This window comes from Gasterosteus aculeatus, chromosome 5, assembly GCF_964276395.1.
Source record: "Gasterosteus aculeatus chromosome 5, fGasAcu3.hap1.1, whole genome shotgun sequence".
NCBI classification, from domain to species: Eukaryota; Metazoa; Chordata; class Actinopteri; order Perciformes; family Gasterosteidae; genus Gasterosteus; species Gasterosteus aculeatus.
In genome coordinates this window covers 3,115,271-3,135,839 of record NC_135692.1, presented here as the reverse complement: position 1 = coordinate 3,135,839, position 20,569 = coordinate 3,115,271, and the positions used below count along the sequence as shown (strand labels likewise).

The 20,569-nt window shown below is 40.7% G+C and overlaps 1 protein-coding gene across 2 annotated transcripts; it reads left to right on the top strand.

The window, feature by feature from the left end:
* The first annotated feature begins 7,439 nt into the window (after positions 1–7,439).
* LOC120819416 (zinc finger protein 518A) lies at positions 7,440–19,940 on the top strand. 2 transcript variants are annotated; one of them, XR_005712267.2, is made up of 4 exons: positions 7,440–7,976; positions 9,984–10,047; positions 12,301–17,754; positions 17,832–19,940. XR_005712267.2 is itself a non-coding variant. In XM_040176795.2 (3 exons), the coding sequence occupies exon 3, from the start codon at positions 12,321–12,323 to the stop codon at positions 16,389–16,391; it is 4,071 nt and encodes a 1,356-aa protein (XP_040032729.2). In that variant the 5' UTR covers positions 7,440–7,976; positions 9,984–10,047; positions 12,301–12,320; the 3' UTR covers positions 16,392–19,940. The 2 variants fall into 2 exon arrangements, 1 of the variants encoding a protein (XP_040032729.2); XM_040176795.2 differs by having other exon boundaries at positions 12,301–19,940.
* The last annotated feature ends 629 nt before the right edge of the window (positions 19,941–20,569 follow it).

Sequence of the window (20,569 nt, the reverse complement as noted above, 5' to 3'; positions counted from 1 at the left end):
TTCTCCTGTTCCTGTGGCGGCGTCCTCCTGCGTTCTTTCTTGCATATTTTTTTGCAGAATTGCAGAATCTCCTATTTACGTAGTTCTGCATACTGCTGAGCCGATTGCTTAATTACAGCTTCCTGTTTTATAATCAGAATGATCATCAAAGATGCAACAAACCATGCACTAGTACATTTTACATTGAATTTTGAAGTGGTATTCATGTGTATGAATGTAATAACATATACACAACTATGTTTTTATTGGTGTAAAATCACCTGAGACAAAGGTTATTTGTGATTTTGTCAGCTTAGATGCATTCATACGAATACATAAAGATGGGTCAGCTTTGCTGCACCAGTGTGTTTCTACAGTAGCCCAGCTTGGACATAGAGTTAGGGTTAGTTGTTCCAGTATATAGCCCGTTGTGATTATGCCGGCGAGAAACCGAATTTGCTTTCCCACTATTTTATACTTGGGTGCAGTCAGTGTTTGTGCGGAGCACACATCCTGGAGGCTGAAAGATGTTACTGAATAGTAAAATGTCAGATCAAGCTCACTGAAACAATCTACCACTGTGTGTCTACAAACAGCTGGTGTTTAAAATCTACACAATAACTTCACCATGAGAAATATATGTTCGGATTTGACACCCGCACGGTGAGTCATTTTGTTTTTCTGACATTGTGGAAATTACTCAGTGTTCATCTTTTTTTTGGTTGTGTCACTGTTACGTCAAAAAATACTTATCTTGGCAGTATTTGAGTGCCTATTGTCAAGGTGTTTCTGCCTGTATCTAGTTGTGTGTGGATGATTGTGAAGCTTTGTGGCATCACCATCAACCTGCAACTAGCTCGACAGACTTAGGTCAGAACTTAAAGAAAAACAGTCTTTAACATACAGGCCAGTATGGGCCATTAGCATTGAGTCTGTGGCATATGTGGCCATGAACATAGGATCAGAGTAAACATATTGTTATAGGTCGGGCGGTGACACTACATTTACCCCCCTTCAATCACAAGCCTCTGACAGACTCCTTCTCCCCATTGTCAAACAGGCCCAGCAAAGTGTGTACTGTCCCAGGCAACCGAGGATTAGGTGACATTAGTCAAAAGTACACAAGTACACTCTAAAAGATTTCACTGTAAATTATTTGCTTGTAAATTATTTCACTGGCAGCAAGGACGCCAGAAATACCGTAAATGGTTTTTACACTATGTTACTGTAAAATGGATTACCGTATGTTACTGTAAACTTGAACCAATTTTACTGTGAATTAACTGCAATTTACTGTCAGTCGACGCTAGTAACTTACTGTTTTATTTACAGTGCCCTATCGTAATATACGGTATGTTGTCGTATATTGGATTACAGTTTGTTACCCTACGATTACTGTTTTTGTGTTATAAATACCAGAATGTTACCGTTTACTTATAACCGTATACTTTTGCATTTAATTCCCCACAAATTAAAGAAAGACAACCAAACTAATTTCGGTCATAGTGGTTGGAGTTTATTAGATGCCTTTAAGACAAAAATGTTAGGCATTTGTAACCAAGAACAAAACATAAAATATGCCGCATGTATACAATAATAAAAAAATGAATCATGAAATGATTAGGAACAAAGTAAACTAACTGCAACAATACGCTATGGAACACTTTCAATTGACCGCAGCAAACGGCTGGCGTCCTTAATCCAGAGCCTCTGTAAAACAAACCAAAATAAAATATTGAGAAACACTGTCATTGGAAAATATTAATGTTACAAAGTTGAGGAAGACAACAGGATGTAAGGAAGGAGAATGTTAATCGTGCTAGGAAAATAACACTTACCAACGTTACTTGGAGGGACGAGGCAATGAGAAACTCCTCCGATGTTGAACTGTTTGGGTGTTCTGGATGAACTGAGATTACGCGTCTGACGTCACGTTCAGGAGCAGTCGGTCATGATTGACACTGAAATGACTTTTAGTCAATTAAAACTTTGAATAATACAAATATTTATAATCTTTACATTCCGGCCACTGAAATGATGGCGAAGGCGGTGCATGGGATAGGGAGGGTGTGCTGTGCAGCGCAAGGTTGGCGGTTCGAATCCTGGCTGCTCCCTGTGCCAAGTCTTAGTGTCCCTGAGCAAAACCCCTAACCACCTATTATTCCACATAAAATTATGTCAAACCATGGGCGTTTTGGATAAAAGTGACAGCTGCATGTATAGTAATGTCCTGTAAGTCAAAGTCATAAAGTCATCATCGTATCTCATGAGATACTATCTCATTATGATGACTTACAGGACCTGTTTTTCAGTGGCTGACATGGGCTTCCATACATTAACCTACAAAAGATGTAGATGGATTGTGATTCACTGCACTTGTATGTGTATTTCCACCACTTCATAAAATATATGTAACATGCAGTTGAATTACGGTAGTTTGCTATTATTGTAAATTGACAGCTTTAACTGTTTATTCATGACATTGGCCGTTAATTTACAAGCAAGAGATGAAAATTTAACTGTATGTTACAGTTATTATGACATACTGTAAGATACCGTTAGAAATGCACCGTAAATTTACAGCAATTTGTTACAGTGTAGGTGACATTCCTCACCATCTGGAATTGGAGACCCGTCACTCTAATAGGAAAGCTCAGAGTCAATCAGTAATCAAGGGACTCACTGTACATAAAGTGACCCTTCAATCCTGTAGTTGAAATAACCATCGATTGTGAGAACATACATTAACATTTTCCTAATTTTAAATACAAGCCCCTTCATTCAGCCTGATGGGAGAAGCATGAGGTGTAAAGGCTGACTGCAGTCAGTCATGAAAGCACCTTCACTTCTCAAATGACAATTGACCATTTTTTTGAACTTCAGGAAAATGCTGTTCATGGTAATTTACACTTAGAGAATATACACATGTTAAAATGAAAAACAAACTAATTACACATCAGAAGTTGTTTCTGGAAGCTGGTCAACCAATTGACAAGTGAATAATAATAATGTATTATAATAATAATGTGTCTCTTGGTCCCATATCTGTTCTATTCGTGTGAAGGAAGTTAAGCTGGTATTACCCGATAGCAAGCGTACGGGAAAGTAGGGCATCAGTCCCATATTCGTAAATTGCTTACTAAACCTTTTTTACTGTGTATCAAAGCATATAAAGCTGTTGCTGTGGTCGTCAACTACATTTAACTTTCTCATTGTAAATGGTAGCCTGCATTTGGTATAGCTCAATAGCCAAACCCATCTTATCACAAAGCCATCGGCATCTAATTTGAATATTCATTCTCACACCAATCGGAACAGTCATCAAAAGCAATTTGTGGGTTTGGTGTCCTGAACCCTTGACTCTTCATGCAGATTGAGGGAGACTTGAATGGTTGTCTCCTCCACAACAACAGCAACATCTCAGTGCTGCAAAGTTCTTATTGTTACGGGAAACCACTCCACCAGGATTTCCTTTAATGCGTGTCTTAAGATCTCATTGGCCGTAGCTCACTGAGAGACCCGCAGATAGGTGACTGTATTTAGACTCTTGGATAATATATATCTCTGGTCTGGGGTTTTGGTCAAGGAGCTCCAAAAACTGCTATTTAGTCAAACATTTAGGGATGTATCAGATATTGAACAGTCCGTATTAAAGTTTAGAACACCACTGAAAATAGTAAAATGTGATACTATAAAATTACAATGCAGTGCTTCTCTAGACCAGTGGTTCTAAACCTTTTTTGAGTGATGTACCTCCTAGGAAATATCTGTTTAGCCTGTTTAGCAAGTACCCTTTAACCAGCGCAAAGTATTCTGGGTTGAAACACAGCACCGCACCATCCGTGTCTGATCTTTTTTTCAACACTAAAAAAACAAAAGCCTTGGATATAGATCCCATCAAAACATATTCTTCTGAATACTGAAGAATTGTTTTATTCCTGCGGTTTAGTCTTTCTTTGGCTCTCGTTCCTCTGTGTTTTCAGCATTATTTCTGTTCCGCTTCAACCACAACTCCTGGTTGGAGTTTTTAACGCGGCAGTGATAGGTGATGACAGGTGGCGTGTGCCAGGTCGGGTCAAACCATCCTGGTATAGGGAAGACTCTGGGTTCATAGGAGAGTTATATTTAGTAGCCTACTGAGTATACAATGTAGTTCATGAATTTGCACATATATTTTATTGGCTATTCATTAAATATAAAAATTAGTTTAAAAAAAATTCACACGTTCAGCTGACGCAGAATGCAGCTGCTCTGCTTAAATAAATCAAACTCTTTTTTAAAAAAAAGCATAAGTAGTTAGATGCAAACTGTGACAACCTGTTCCACCTCAGATTCAGGAATGATCTTAAAGGTGATTCCGTGTTTTTCAGCCTGGATCCTGTTTTGCCATGTTTTGTGTCTAAGTGAGTTATAGGAAGACATTTTCACATTGGTCCAGTATTGAGGAACAATTCTGTAACTGGCAATGAACCAAGTCTCGATTACGGGCGGCCATCAAATTCAAAGACCACTGTCTTTAGACCACGGAGCTGCACTTTCTCAACTCCAACACAACAAACGCTGCCCAAATGGAACACGCATTTCTGTTGTCTTTCGCCAAGGCGTCACATAAAAAGATTTTAGTCTGAGACTTTTTCTTGAGCGACAATCTTTACATAATGTTGTCAGACACTTATTGTAGTTCATGGTTATGTCCAACAAATCCCAAAACAAAACCAAAGGGCAAAAGATACACTGTTGGTTGGTGGCTTACGCAGCCCGAAGACTGAGCCGTAAAAAAAAACTATATTGGCCCACAAAACAAACAGACAAACAAAGAAAACTCCTGTCACGGCCGCTTCTGGGCTGGTAAAACATCACAGGCCCACCCCGGTCCACGCTGGTCCCGCTCTATTTACTTAATATTACCACCGGTAATTATCAAACAAACTAACCTAAAACTATGTATACTTGAATAACAACAGAAATCAACTAAACTGACTATTAAAGTGAAAAAGCAATATTTATATATATCATAAAAGCAAGATAATTCTAAATAACTGAATACTGATAGCCTTCAGTTATCAAGCTCCTCTTTTGTGGAACCAGGTTCCACTTTCAGTCCGGGGGGCAGATTCGGTCAGCTCTTTTAAAGTAAAACTTAAAACGTTCCTCTTTGATTCTGCCTATAGTTAGGGCTGGCTCAGGTTAGTCCGGACCAGCCCTTAGTTAAGCTGCTATAGGCTTAGAATGCCGGGGGACTTCTTAGGACACACCAAGCTCCTCTCTCACGCTCTCGTTCTACCATAATTCAAGTTTTATTAATGCACATGACTAATTCAGCTTCTTTCCGGGAGTTTTTTTTTTGTGCTTTCTCCCCTATCAGGTCTCCGTAGATCGTGGTTCCTTCGGGACCCTGGTCCTGACACCTGCGTGGCCATGCTGACGCCTGCTGCTGCCATCAACATCATCATTATTATTTTAGATATTAATCATATTACTGTACTCGTAAACCAACATTACCCTCTCCTAAAGTCTCTGTGCTCTCCCTCCCCACAGGCTTCTGTGGATGGTGGTTCTATCTGATGGTGGTTGCCCCTGCAGTGGTCCTGCTGTGCGCCTGGCTTACTACTCACAGTTACTTGAATCATTTCTGTCATATGAATTGCATGTATTATACATTGTTCATTCTGTACACATGGCATCCATTGTAGTCTGTCCATCCCGGGAGTGGGATCCCTCCTCTGACGTTCTCCCTAAGGTTTCTTCCCTTTTTTCCCTCTTGGAAGGGTTTTTTAATTTTTTGGAGAGTTTTTCCTGTGCTGATGGTGGGTTTCGGGACAGAGGATGTTGTATGTGTACAGACTGTAAAGCCCTCTGAGGCAAATTTGTAATTTGCGATTATGGGCTATACAAAATAAAATGAATTGAATTGAATACTAACAGCAGATAAATAGCTCTTATAACAACAATGTAATGTGAGCATGTCAGTGGTAAAAGAGAGGACTTTTAGTGGATGCAAATGAGAGTTCAAGCCAGTCTAGTACAACATGTTTAGCGGTTGCTACACAGAGCCTTCCCTTATTAATAAACCACGGTCTGTAGCCTCCATCAACCCTCATCTACCCCCCTTCTACACACCCACAAACCACCGTATGTAACTTTCTGAAAACGCTTTACACATGCACTTTCAATGTTTACACAAGTGTGACGTTTCGCAGCACTATTTGTTTATACAGCATTGTATTACCGTAGTTAAACTCTTTTAAGTCTGTATTTTTTATCTTGTATATATAGTACAATGACAAGAAAAAACACTTTGTTCTTTTTGGAAACCCTTGTCTCCGTTAGTCCCCACCGGCCAACAGTAATGAATTAGGAGTCACCGGGCACTTAAATGGCCACAGTAAACAGACTACGAAAGGTGTTTGAGTGTGTTTAACTGCAACCACGAGGCTTGAGTTTTCAGCTATAACTGGCCACCCAAAATATTCAGAATGCTGCTATGTTGGGGCCACCCGCATATTATGACAGACTCCAGTTTTAAACGCACTGTCTGAACTGTTTATATTTACACACTAGCTACTACCATGTTGGCTGAACATGTGCAACATCTTAATTTGCCAAATGTGGCCACTGAAATGGTAACGTCCCAAACTAGAAATCAAATGACACTATCATATAGTGTTGTTCAGTTGTCTTTCAATGTGCCATTATGGGAAACCTCTTTAATTGGAAGGATTTAAAAGATAAGACTTTAACTTTATGTTATCCCTCAAGACTGATGAAAACCAAAATCATAGCTGTAGGGCCGTGGCCCCTGGTGGTTCCTCAGACCACCACCTAATGGGTGGCGTGGCCAAATGTTCAATTAATACAAAGGAAATTGAGGTGTAGGGGTATGAATATGAGTTGAAATGTATTTCCCTGTATATGTGTTAAATTATGTATTTCCAACATTCTATATAGGGTTACATATATACACATTCCTAATTATCAAAGGAGCAGAGAGGAAGAGGGACGCAAGGAAACACATTACAGACACCTTTAAATCCAGGGTGCTGATACAGTGCATCGTCATAACGTTTCAATAGGGAGATGAGCCAACACTGAATAAGCTTTGCATCCTCCATTAATAGGAGTTTGTGAATGTGCATGTGCGTATGCGTGAGTGTAGTTCATTCAATTAAATCCATTTCATTTTGTATAGCCCAAAATTGCAAATTACAAATTTGCCTCAGAGGGTTTTACAGTCTGTACACATACGACATCCTCTGTCCCAAAACCCACACATCGGCACAGGAAAAACTCCCCAAAACACAAAAACCCTTCAATGGGGAAAAAAGGGAAGAAAGCTCAGGGAGAACGTCAGAGGAGGATCAGACTCCCGGGATGGACAGACTACAATGGATGCCAGTTGATGTGTGTGTGTCTGTGTTATACAGACACCCAAACAGAGAGAGAGAGAGAAAAGGGAGCGAAATGGACATAAATGATTCAATCAAAGAATTTAGCACTGACAATAAATAATGCGGGATTGGGAATCCACGCAGGTATGGCATCCTACATGAAACGCATTCAGTAGGAAATGGCGTACATCCGCCATTGCTGCTCATTGCTTCTTCTTCCACCTAGGACACACACACACACACTCATGGGCAGCGAATGACGTAGGGCTCACGCTGCGAAAAACAACAGCGAGGTTCTTATGGGCGTTCCGCGAAACAAAATAGCTTCACACTTGGGTGAAAGTTGTCTCAACTGTGTTTTCTACGAGAAAATGCCCTTCGCGGCACTAGTTAGGTATTTGACAAGCATTACATATTCATCCGCTCCTACATGAGTGTCAAGAGCGCGTCAGTACCCGGATGGACTGTCATGGCCGCCGTCGCTGTGGATCCATAGAGGGGAGAGAAGGAAGGCGAATGTTTGTACGGTGTGTTTTTTTGTACCGTAACCTCCTTTTCACCATGTCGGACGTTGACGAGGACGCCACCTGAACTTCCATCGAGTTCACAGTAAGGACCTGCAGAGATTCTGTAACTTTAAATGTCTTTGCGTGGGAGGGGGCTTTATTTAGGTGTATAATAGCTGGTTATTCAACTCCACAGACAGTTAACGTTATTGCGAAGTGGCTCGTCGGTCGGTGTGTCGGTATCGTAATTGCCACAGTGCCACAACACATGGCAGCGTCCCTGCTTCAGTCCTTTGTTGGTGTCCGTCTTCAGCCTTTCGCGTATCCCACTGATGCAGCGGTCCCTAAACTTATAAGCGACGGTGGAGCAAGTCGCTCGGAAGAAGTAAACGTAACGTTAAATGATGTTGTTTGTAAACGCGCCGGGCGAGCTTCTCGTGTTCCCGGCATGTTGTAGTTGTGCCCCGTGTGATGTTGCAGCGGAGCTGGAGTATCACGTTAATTGCAGTATGACACGATGGAACTTTTCCTCTTCATCACCGAGCTTCATTTATATCCGTCTTGTGTAACGTTAAGTCGCGCGGACCGAGAGGAGCATACCTGTCTGCGTCCAGGTGTTTCACTCAAGTTCTGCTCACTTTAATCACTCTTAGTTTCATCCAGTTTTATTATAAATAATAAAAAAATGTAGCCTCATCTAGTGTATAGTTTGCATTTGGACAGTAAGTTATAGGTATTTAAATGATGTGTGTGTTTGTTGAAGACAATGTTGGCACTGATCCTTCTCTCTTCGACTGCTTCATAAAGTCACGGCAGCCATTTTTCCCCCCAACATGGCTGCCTCAGATCCACAAGGTTGACAGCTGACTGAGGCGTAAGGAGTTGACTGCTAATGTGGGCCTCCATGCCGAGTACTTGTTTGTGTAAAAGTCAAAATGACTTGTTTAAAGAGAGCACTCCCTGTTGCGCGCTGGGTGTGCGCTCAGCTTGCCCATGGTTCTGGTAGATGTGCCACGGGGGAAATCTCCTTCCTGCTAGACCGTTTCAACAGTCTTCATCAGTCCGTAATGATCCAATTCAATGGGAGTAATGCTCACATTGAATACTTTTAATCACTGCTCCACGAAAAGTATACTTTAAGAAACGGGTGTCGACCTAATCTGCTAAACAATTAATTACTTCACTTGTTAAATAGTGGGGAAAAAAGGAAACATTAGGTCTTCACGCTGAGTACAGAAGGTATTAAAGGAGAATGCCACTAGTTTTCCATGTGTCTGATGTCTTTTGAGTCCTCTCTGCTCAGGGCGGATGAAAGTTTGACAATGAAAAAGGTAGTGAAGTTAGACAGTAGAAAGTTCACAGAAGTGGAAGGTAGCCATAGCATGCAATAACACATGGAGCTTAAATGGTTGGAACTATTGGTACCTTCATTGTGTTGATTCCCTGAGAGAATGAAAAGCAGCCTCACAGCTTGAGACACATGAAAAACATTTTGTGCTGGATTATGGCCCTCAAAGCACTGGTTCTTTTGTCATGTGGTATTGTAACTGTACAGGTTTGCTCACTTGTAAATGTGATACCGTTAAATGCTTTTACGTTATGGTGATATCATTGCTGCAAAGCTGGCTGAACTGATCTTAATGTAAGTGAAAATCAATTTCAGAAATCATCCCTGTGTGTGTCTCAGTGCACACAAAGCATATGTATACATATGGGAGACATACATACTAATGGTTAAATACTTAATCAATGAAGGCTCCTGATGATGAGGATGGCTCACTTATTCACTTTACAGAGTTCATTTAATTAAAATCATTTAGCTTGTAAAGAATAAAAAGAAAAATAGCAAAACCTAATCAGTCCAAAAAAAACTTTTAGACACTTTACAATGAGACAAAAGACCAGGAAACTATTGCATTCATTTATGATTTAAAGGAAGACGTGTCCTCTATGTCCCTCAGTGGTGGTTCGTGGTGTAGCAGAACCAGTGGGCATTGGTTTCTGTTGGTTGAAGATCATTTCAGTATTCATGAAATGAATAATAAAAATGTGTCATTGAGCTGTTCTTGGGGTTAAATGACAACATTTACCCTTTCTCTTCTGCTTCCAGGTCCAGTGGAGCTTCTGTTCTTCAGACCCGACATGCATGTCTGAGTTGTACTAAAGGAGTACAGGTAATAACTTTGTATTAACTGATCAACCATTTTATTTCCACCACAGCGATAGGGCCCAACGACATCTAATTTTCAATCATTTAGAGCGATATGGCAATCGTCATAGGAGTTGCCCTACTCAGGGAAATGTCAGTTCTTTTTTCTCATTAAAATCATCATGGTGTTCTTTATTCATATATATTTTTCATCTGAAAGCTCTGCCAAACAAATATTTTGTTGAAATCGGTAGAACATGGTGTTTAGGTTGAGATAGTACCACAATGTTTCACTTCAAAATGTATTTTGGCACATATTTAACTGATATTCCACCATTTTGAAGTTGCAGCGGCCCTTTGATGACATTGTGTAGTGAACAGCGGTATCAGCAGTGAAGCTCTAGCTTCCCTTGGTGGCCTTGGATCAAATGAATAAAAGTAGTGTGAGGCGAGCGAGTGTATTTGGCGGCTGAGCTGCATCCAGAGGTTGAAGGTGTTCAGGGCGACCACTCCGAGCCCTTCTAGTTGGAAAATCCCGTAACCTTTCCAAACATCGTCTTTTGATAAAGGGCTCCATGGCCCTCTGACAGACCCCCCCCCCCTTATGGACTTATTCACTGGTTGCTGTCCCATTTATTGGTGCTGAACAGCATTGCCGACTCTAAAATTCCACATGAGCGCTAGTTTTTAAAACGGAAATGATCATTGAGTGTCGTCATCATGAAATAGTTAAGTCATCTACACATTGTTCATCAGGAGCTTGGAAGCGGAGACCTGGTGTGTCTGCATAGTGCCGCAGAGCTCATTGTTTAGCAAAGATCCAGAGATGAGTCTGTTTAGTAAGAGTAGGCTGTAATGTTTCAGTAAAATTAGATTTCAACATTAAAAAGACTGTAAATCAGCAGCACCCCCTGCTTATTGGGCAGGCAGGGCCGTCGTTTTTCACTTTAAGAGCTGAATATAGAGCAGAGCTGTCGTACTGGTTTGCATGACGTTGTTTAGGTGGCTGTTCTGTATTACGCCGCGATGTAAAGCTATGTTTATGCTAACGGCTAGTGTCAGGGAGCGATCGTCCACAATGTGAAAAGCTGTGAAGAATCTTAAAGAAGAGGGTGTAATACACAGCATGTAGGCGGAACTGGCAAAGGCCATAAACTAACTTCCACAATAAAAAAAAAAAGAGGGATTGTAATTAACTTCAAGTTCATTTCATATTCAGGGTCTAATACTTTTTCGTTTTGCAAGCCCTTATGACATAATCATAAGGAAACAAAGGTGTAATATAGTATATATTATTTGATTTGGCTGAACAATATTCACTCAAATGTAGCTTCTTAACACTTCCTGTTTCTGAAGCATCTGAAAGTGAGTTGACCTTTTATGCATGATTCCCAGCAGTGCAAATGGTGCTTTTATGACAACTTGTGACAATCAAATGAAGTTCGCACCAAGTTGCAGAAATGCCGAGATACACGGGGACCCCTGCAGACTTTTGTCTCACACGGCCGCCGTTATTGAGTCCTTTTATGGCTTCAGTACAGCGAGTATAAACTGAGTTCAGTTGTCAGGTCATGGACGGATAGGAGCCGCATGCCTCTGAGGGCCAACATACTGACAGTTTGAAGGTTCACTAAGGCAAATGCATATGCATAATCCACCCTTTATTTTCCCTTCCTGAGATTTGTAATATGCTTTGCGGGAGAGCAAAGGAACAAGTCTTTAAGAAGTACACTTTTGAGTGTGCAGCCAGCAATGCATATCACTTCCGTCTCCACCAACACCACTGGTATGCAGGCCAGAGGCAGTGTTTTGACTAAATGTCTCTCAATATCTGTATTTGGCCTTTTTGTTTTGGTGAGCTGCAGATAACGGTCTTTCCTCTAAGTTTGTAAATACCGAAATTGCCTTAGATGGCTTTTACAATCTGCACACATGCAATGATCCACTGTCCCGGATGCCTCACATCGTTGCAAAATATTTCAAATGTATTCATAGCCCAACAATAAGATAATTGAAAAACTTCAGCTGCACGCTGAGACCTCTTCCAGCACAGGCAAGAGGCATTAATGATTCTACCATGAAAAATGTAAAGCTAATATGCCCATGCCATTTTTATTTTGTATTTATTGCAGGTCATATTGTTATGGCAATATTGAAATTTTTTATTGCTCATTTCCTTTTTTCCTCTTATCATGCAGGCCTAGAGGGCATGGAATTATGCAGTAAATTGGACCCTATTGATTGTACTAATAACCATATTTGTTTACTTCTCTTGCAGATACCTGTAGATTTACAACTATGGAAGAAGATCTCACAATACTTAACGATTCTGCCAAAAACTGCAGCATATCAGTAACTGGGGATGAGAAGGTAAAAGACTTTGTGTTTAAGCATTTCAGAGAAGTTGCGGATGGGGCACTCTTCAATAATGCAGAAGACTCTTCCCTCAAGGAGCATGGGAGCTCCATCAGTAAAGATAAACCAACTCTGAATAAAGCCCACTGTAAAATACAGCAGGGGGCTGTTTTCTCTGGAAAAATTCTCAGTTTTGGATGCTCTATGTGCAAAGATGATTGCAGATACAGCCCCAATGATCTCCTTAAACATTTTCGAGCAGCCCATAAAGGAACCCTCCCTACATACCCTTGTGACCTCTGCGGTTTTGTCACAAACGAGTTCCCTGCTCTTCAACGTCATCGGATTGAGCACAGGAATACTCTTGTGACATGCGAGCTCTGCGACAATGATGTGCAGTACTCTCTGCTTTTGCTTACCAGACATTACATCATGTGTCACAGTCTAAATGGACAGTTTACCTGTGACTGGTGTGACTTTACAACTGTGGATGCAGGTACATTCGTCCAGCACATTCATCATCACAATGAGAGTCCTTGGAAGTGCTCCAAATGTAGACATATCAGCCTGAACGAGGAGGATCACCACAAGCACATGAAAGCTCACTCTGGGACATTCCCCTACACCTGCCAGATCTGTGGATATGGTTCGGCAAGGGGCGAGTATCTTAAAAAACACACAGCAGCAGTTCACAAAGAAGAAGCTGAAAGAAGGAATGTATTGAAGGCTATTGACGATAGCGGAATCCCAGCAAATGCATCTGCAAGCTTAAAACTTTTGCTGAAAAAGAGTAGTGAATCACAGGAGGCTCAGAGGATATCGAAACTGAACTGTCTGTCCGGGAGTTTCACCAACCAAAATGGCAGGCTAATCAAACCAGAGATATCCGTTGAAGAGACCCACCACTTTGTGGATTCCAAAAAGGAAAACAAAAATATGGGTAAAGGCTCTCATTACACAGAGCAATCAATGCCAATAATGTTACAGGAATGTGACAACTCTGAAAGTTCTGCAAGTCACACCAGTCCTAATGGTCTCACTGTTCTGATGGTTAAGAACAAAATCTCTCTCCCCCCCAACTGTACAACCAAAGTGATGGGATTCAAGATGGTTGATGGCAAAAAACATTTAGTTCTCAAAGTAATACCAACAACAAAGCAAGATGTATCCACTCAAAACCATTCCTTTATTGAAGATTTGGGGTCCTCAGCACCAAGTCCTGTGTTGGAGAAAAGTAGAGTCCCAAATGAGAATGGGGAGTGCTCTAACAGCAAGAATTCTACATCACATAGTTTGGCCGTTTCACCAAGAAGTGAATCTAGCCTGCAGATAGATCAAGGCGATATCGTGGCAGTAAAAGTTAAGATTGAGGAGGAAGAAACCTCTGTTAGCAACCATGATTCCCCTGCTCGAGATGAAGATAGAGAACAAACTCCTCACTCACTAGGTAGGTCTTCCACCTGTACAGCCACCTTACATCCCATTACAAATGAGTTTGATGATGTGGACGACCAAGGTCAGCCAAGGCAAGCCTCCTGCTCAGAAAGAACTAAGTTTCATCATAATTCTGTAACATTTAACTGTGATGCAACCTGCCATAATGGTTCTCAAATCAGTTATACTTCAAAGATGTTTCCTGGCATGGTCACTGATTCATCTTCACCTTCAAAAGATGCTGAGGAAATATTGTCTGCCAAACAAGTCTTGAAAGAAACCATTGAAAACTGTGGGGCTTCAAATGAGTTATTGCTGATTGATACATGCAACATAGAAAATGATGACCAATGTTCTCAGAGTACCTCAGAAGAAAACGACGCATTGGGAACGGAGACTGAACATAAAAATGACAGGCTACGTTTTAAAAAGCTTTCGACTACCCCGGCACCTTCATCGGAGTCATCCTCGTACGCCTCAGTTAACCGCAGAGAGAGTTTCCCTAGCTGCACACATAATTCCCCAAACCAAGACGTATTTCATTTTCATAATTATTCCAAGGAAACATATGGGACTTCACCTAGCAATACCCAAAGCTTTGACAATATGTCTGATCATTCAGAAGAAAGTCTTTTTAAATCCTCACAGTTTAGTTTGACGTTGGGAGATACTCCTGAGCTATTCACAGAAAGGGGTCATAAAAACCCGACTGAAAAGGTCTCCGAGAGTCACATTGGTGAGGGCATAGCTAGTGTTGACGATCCTGCCACTGAAGATGAACATCCTGAGTCAGTGCTTCAAGACTTTAATATCATCAAAATTGAGGAAGAGAGCATTCCTATATCCAACAAACAGTCCGACACAAAGAGCAGTTCAAATTTCTTAGGCACTTTTGTGGAGGAACATTCAGATGCAATTATTACCCAACAACTACATAGGGAAAGAGTTGGGTCTTTGGGTGCAAGTAATGATTCTTTAAAACAAGCAAAATCTGCTCTACGAATTCTTCAATTGTCAGAGGGTAAGCAATCAGTACTACTAAGAACTAGTGAGAATCAATTTGCTGTTCCGGTGCAGGTCAACACCTCTCCAGGTTTCAAACTGATAACCAACTCTGCCAGTCCCCAGATCAATGTATCTTATATGAGGCCAGGGTTAGAAAGATCAACTAACCCTGCAGGAGGAACCTTCACTCAAAGCAGCAAGAGCGCAGCAGGTACATCTGAACTAAAGGCAGGAGCTTCTGAAAAAGGTACACTTCTCTCTCCTCCTCAACCAAGTGCTGGGACGACCTCAAATCACTACCTTATCAACAGCCCTGGTTTTAAGGGCCCCGTACTCTTCTCAAGCACACCACACAACACGCCTACGGACAAAACGGCAAAGACATCGCCAACTTGCTACTTTGTACAGAGGTCCGTCCCATTTGTTCAGACGCCCAGTGCTCCTGGCCTCAGACTGGCGAGTACACAACTCCAGTTGAACTCAAAGCCAGTTCTGGCGATGCCTGTGAGTCCTTCAGAAAAACCTAGCACTCTGCAGACTGGTCGCCAGGCATTCTTGCTCCGATATATTTCTCCACCCAAATCAAACGTACTATCAAACAACTTAGACCCAAAGACTGGGGCTCGGTGTAGTCAAACCAATGAAAGTACTGGAAACAAAGTCATTTTTAAACTTGTCACTCCTACCGGTAGCCGTCTTACAAGTTGCGCTGCCACGTCAAGCAGTCAACCTTTGTTTTTGGCCAACAGACCTCAAACCCAGTGTTTTCTAGTGGCGTCAAACAAGACAAATTCCTCTATTGGAGTAAAGAAACTGATCCCCCTACAAAATACTGCACACAAAGACGTCAATTCAACATCTTTCATTTCACCCTCTCAGATGAATGTAAAGGCACAACCGTACGATGCAGAGAAACCTATGCTGGCCCCAAGGCCAATTAGGCCACCAAGCCAAAGGAAAAGGCGCAGGAAAGCACTATTTGACGAGCTTCCAGCACCGGTGCATAAAGCAAAACGACTCTCAAACAAAGCACTGACCGAGAAAGAGACTACGGTGTTATGGAAGCCTGTAGCCAAAGACGTTGAAAGGACACTACGGCTCGTCCCATTCAGTTCTCTGCAGCTGATCAAATGCCCTCGTAGATACCAACCTGTGGTGGTGCTCAATCATCCAGATGGTGACATTCCCGAAGTGGCCAATATTATGAAGATAGTTAACAGGCACAAAGGTGTTGTTACTAAGGTCTCCCTGTCTCAGAAAACAATCCAAGCGCTCTCCGAGCGTGGCGCTTTACAGAAGAATTCCTCGACCAAAGGTGCACCGTCTTACAGGGAGGCGCCGAGACCCCGGCCAGTTCAGAGTTCTGTCCGAGAACGCTTCCTTCTCAAGCTGAAGCTAAGGAGAAAAAGTAAAAAAAAGTATGAGGTAGTAGATACTCTTTCAGGCTGCAGAGAAGAGCCTGTGGTGTTTGACTGCTGGTTTTGTGGTCGACTCTTTGGCAACCAAGAAGATTGGATTGGTCACGGCCAGCGGCACCTCATGGAGGCCACCCGGGACTGGAATAAACTCTTCTGAAAAGGGTTCCATCACGTTTTTAGATGTGATATTCGGTTCCTTTTCAATTAAAAAAAAAAGTTTATTTTTAAAGACTATCCACATTTCATTTGTTCAATTTCGGTTCCTGTAAATACATATTCTAGTAATTCATAGTTTATCTTTTCATAGGTGCGTTTTCTAGTAAAATATGTACTGCAAGCATGATTAATATCATGCTTGCACAGGTCAAATTGAACTGTGAAAATGGTACACTGTATTTTGGAGATTCAAGAGCACTAGCTTAAAGAGAGGGGACTATATCAGTAAAGGTTGTATGTAGAGGTGGTTTAAATTACTCAGGTGATTTCATATTAATCTGGCTCGTCACTTTTGCTTAATTTCTTGCCTAGTTTAAGGAATTTTTATGTTCTTCGCTATCCTACATGTGCAGACCGTAAACTATTTGCAAAGCTTACCGCTTAAGTTTGTTGGCAAATACCTTTTTTGTTTTACTCTTGTGGTGTAAAGTCTTATGGTCCAAATTGTGTCCATTTTGTATGTTTTTAATTGAAGGGGATTTTATTCTATTCTATCTGCAGGCTTCGTTTACTGATTGTCAGGATTTTGTCAACCTTTAGCATGTACTCCTCGAACTAGAAATTGTTCAAAGTAATGTAAAAATGTTGCAAATACTGTTTTCTAAAATACTTTTGCAGAGGATAAATCTGTTAAACTGGCTCTAAGGGAATTGACCCATTTTACGCCCTATGCAGTTTCCAAGCAAGTTTTATTGTTTTTCAACAGCTCAGATGTTTAACCTTTTAAAATGCCAAAGATGATAGAATGGCTGCATTCCTTTAGTCCTTTTAGAATTGGAATTGTACAGGTTTTGAGTATTATTCCCCCAGCTGTCAGTAACCGAGTGCAACTGACCTTTGTTCATTATGGATTCACCTCCATTAATCAACCAATGAATAGTTTGGTCTATCAAAGGTCACAAAACGGTGAACAATGTATTTTTATAAAGATCACAGGGACAACATATTTTAGTTTCAAAAGTTTTGCTTTATTATATACAGTAAATGGAAAAGCAGCAAATTCTAATTTAGTGGCTAAAACAAGCCAACGTTTGGAAATTTTGGTTAAAACTGACTAGGTTAGGAGTCAAAACATTAGCAAATTGCCTTCTATGAATTGAATAATTGATGATTCAATTCAAAAGCAATAGGTTAGACCTATAAAGCTGAAGAAATTAATCGAATCGCTTACTCTCTTCTGCTTTATTGGTCTAATTGTTAATTTCTACCCAGTCAACCCATACACGTCCTGTAGATATTTCACATCCAAGGCCTGTTGGGAAAGCGAGATTGTAGCGTAATCGGGCTGCCTTTCAGTGACTTACGTATGCGTAAGTCACTGAAAGGCAGCCATCCTGTGGAGGCCTGTTATTCCAAAATCTTCTACTAAACAGGTTTGTAGGAAATTGTGTTACTGCTGATTTGATTCTGGAAAAGGTTGTTTTTCATAATGGGAGGTTAGCTGGACCACTAAGGAAGTAAGAAATAATCCAAATCTTTACTAGAATAGGTGAGTGTGTATATAAGAACTTGGCCCAAAATAATATCACCAGAAAAGGAACTTCTATCCCTTTTTTCATGTTCCATTAAGGGGTTTATTGTTAATCTCAAGTACTTCCAGAAGTATCGTTTTAATTTTACATTTCTGCATGCCAACATGGACCTTGTTTTTAGTTTTTTTCATGGTTTAATGATTGTATCGCATGTTTCCTGTTTTATTCCGTTCCATATGCAAGTGACTGAACAATGCAAGCCATGCTAATGTTTTCATACTTTCTAAATGCTTCTAAACAGCCAGCCTCCTGTTACTGATGTTCTGACCTCGGTATTTACCACTTTTCACCAGCATTTAAATGTTATTTCAATCAACAACTCTGCCCTATTATTCTACATTTGGTGCCTGAAATCTGCTTTTGTAAATCTCTTAAATTGTAGCTTGAGTAGTAGCTACATTCCTCTCAGAAAACAAAACAAGCACTCACACTTTAAACTGTCGCTGTGTGTCCTCTGTGAATTTGTTCAACATTTTGTGAAATTTCACTTCCTACATATTTCTTTTCTCCATAGATTGAGTTGAGAAGGTTACTGTGTCTCTTACGTTAACTAGCTTTGCAAACAGACCAGGTTCAAGGTAAAAGCTTGATTGAACCTGTCCAAAGTAAAAGAAAACGCAGACCGTTAACACCTTTATCACTTGCTGTATGTGGTGTGCGCTACATTTCATCTGTTTGTGGTTTTAGTGGGAGTTGTTCCAACAATGTATCGGCAAACACCAGTGCAACCCATCACCACTGCGTCTCCGGCTACACCGTGGGTTGCCAGATACGCTTTGTCCAAACTTCACTGGAGTACAGGACTGTTTCTGCACGCTACCACCAAAGTCACAATGTTTGGTATTTAGAGCTCTTTCCCGCCTACTTCCAGCCTTTATGCTGATGCTGTTATTCTCATCTCACAGTTCCAGAGTACATGATTAGCCTAGCCTAGCATTAAGACAGTCACCAGGAAAACAAGTTACATGTAACTTCTCTGTAATAGTTGTAATTTCTATGTATTGTTTTGTGAACAGATTTAAACAATCCGATGGAATTTGTCATTTGGTGAACTTTAGCATGATGACAAGAGCTCTATATGTAACACAGTCACGACGTTGATATCCATTTGCTCATCTCACTGTAAAGCGATTATTTTAATGAAAGCTGTCTAGCCTGCTGCCGAAAGCTAACTTCCTTGGTCATAATGTTGTTTTCCAGATATCACCTCTTGCTTTGTCCGCTTTCAGATGTGGAAACATTCCAACTCAATGAAGCGCTGTTAACATTTTTATTAGAAGAATTGAAATGATCTAAAACAATTAAATGGTCTGTATTTCTGTCTTCTCATTCTGGTACGTAAGTAAAATAGCAAGATGTAAAGTATCAGTTTTTCTGGGGTATTCATTTGTTTTCCCGATTGTTTCATTCTTTAAGTTTCAATTAAACATATGTCTGTAATATGTTGCATAGATATTTAGAATTTTAGGATACGAAATAAGATAATTGACACGATTCAGTGCTTAGTACATACATTCAATGCAACGTTTTGTAGCTCCCCCCTTTTGAAAGACAGCTGGAGACGAACACAGCCAAATGGATCATCCACCTTCTTTCCTTCATCAGAATACTGATAAATATAGAATACTTCATGGCTTGTATTAAGGGGACACACTACTAGATTGGCTCATTTTCTCAGTTGTGACCCCGAATGGAAAAGTGAGCAGTGATAAAACTGTTTACTACAACGGAACAGCTGCTTCTCTCCTCCGGATGATGTTGCTCCACAAACTGGATTTTAGCTTCCTTGTGTACGTTAAAGTTGTTCCTGTCCAGCAGGTTGTTCACCACTTTACCGAATCTCTCATGCAAAGTGCCTCGAATGTCCTTCGGCAGGTCGACAATGTGTACTGTATTCTTTTTGTTCAACTTTATGGTTCAGTCTCCTCTAATAAATGTACATACCTAGTTTAAAAATAGTGCTGGCTTTTCGTTTTTCTTGTCGGAGGTAATGGCATACGTGTGAGTGCTAAACAGACATAATGCTTCTGTGCTTTATGTAGCGGGGGGTGAAGCTCTTTTTGGCAGCATATCTTATGGGCCAATGCTGAAAAGGACCACATGAGGGCAGGACAGGACACCACGGCATCGGCTCTGCTACCTGAATTCCAATGTGCTGCATAATCTTCCGCTTCATGCCCAAATCAAATGTTTAATGTTGGCTTAAACAATGCAAAGTGTGTTCTTGTTTGCATACTAAATAATTCATTTATGTCCTTTATCAGCCGCACATTGAGTTTACAAGCTCTAACTAACGCAGTCCGATGCAGACAGTAAACGCCTTTCACAGCAGGAACAAAAACTGAAAATTAGATTCTGTATTTGGGTGAGTTTATTGGAGGAATATTAGAATAGAATATATTGGATTTAGCTATGCAAATAAACCGACCACTGAAAATTTCATTTATACAAGCTCTGCAATTATATTGATTTGAAAATCTTGAATTAGAATCTGCTCATTATCCTGTCTGAAATTGGATGTGTAAACGTTTCCCCAAAGCTACACTCTAATCGGCACGGTATGAATATGAGCTGTTATTATGCCAAA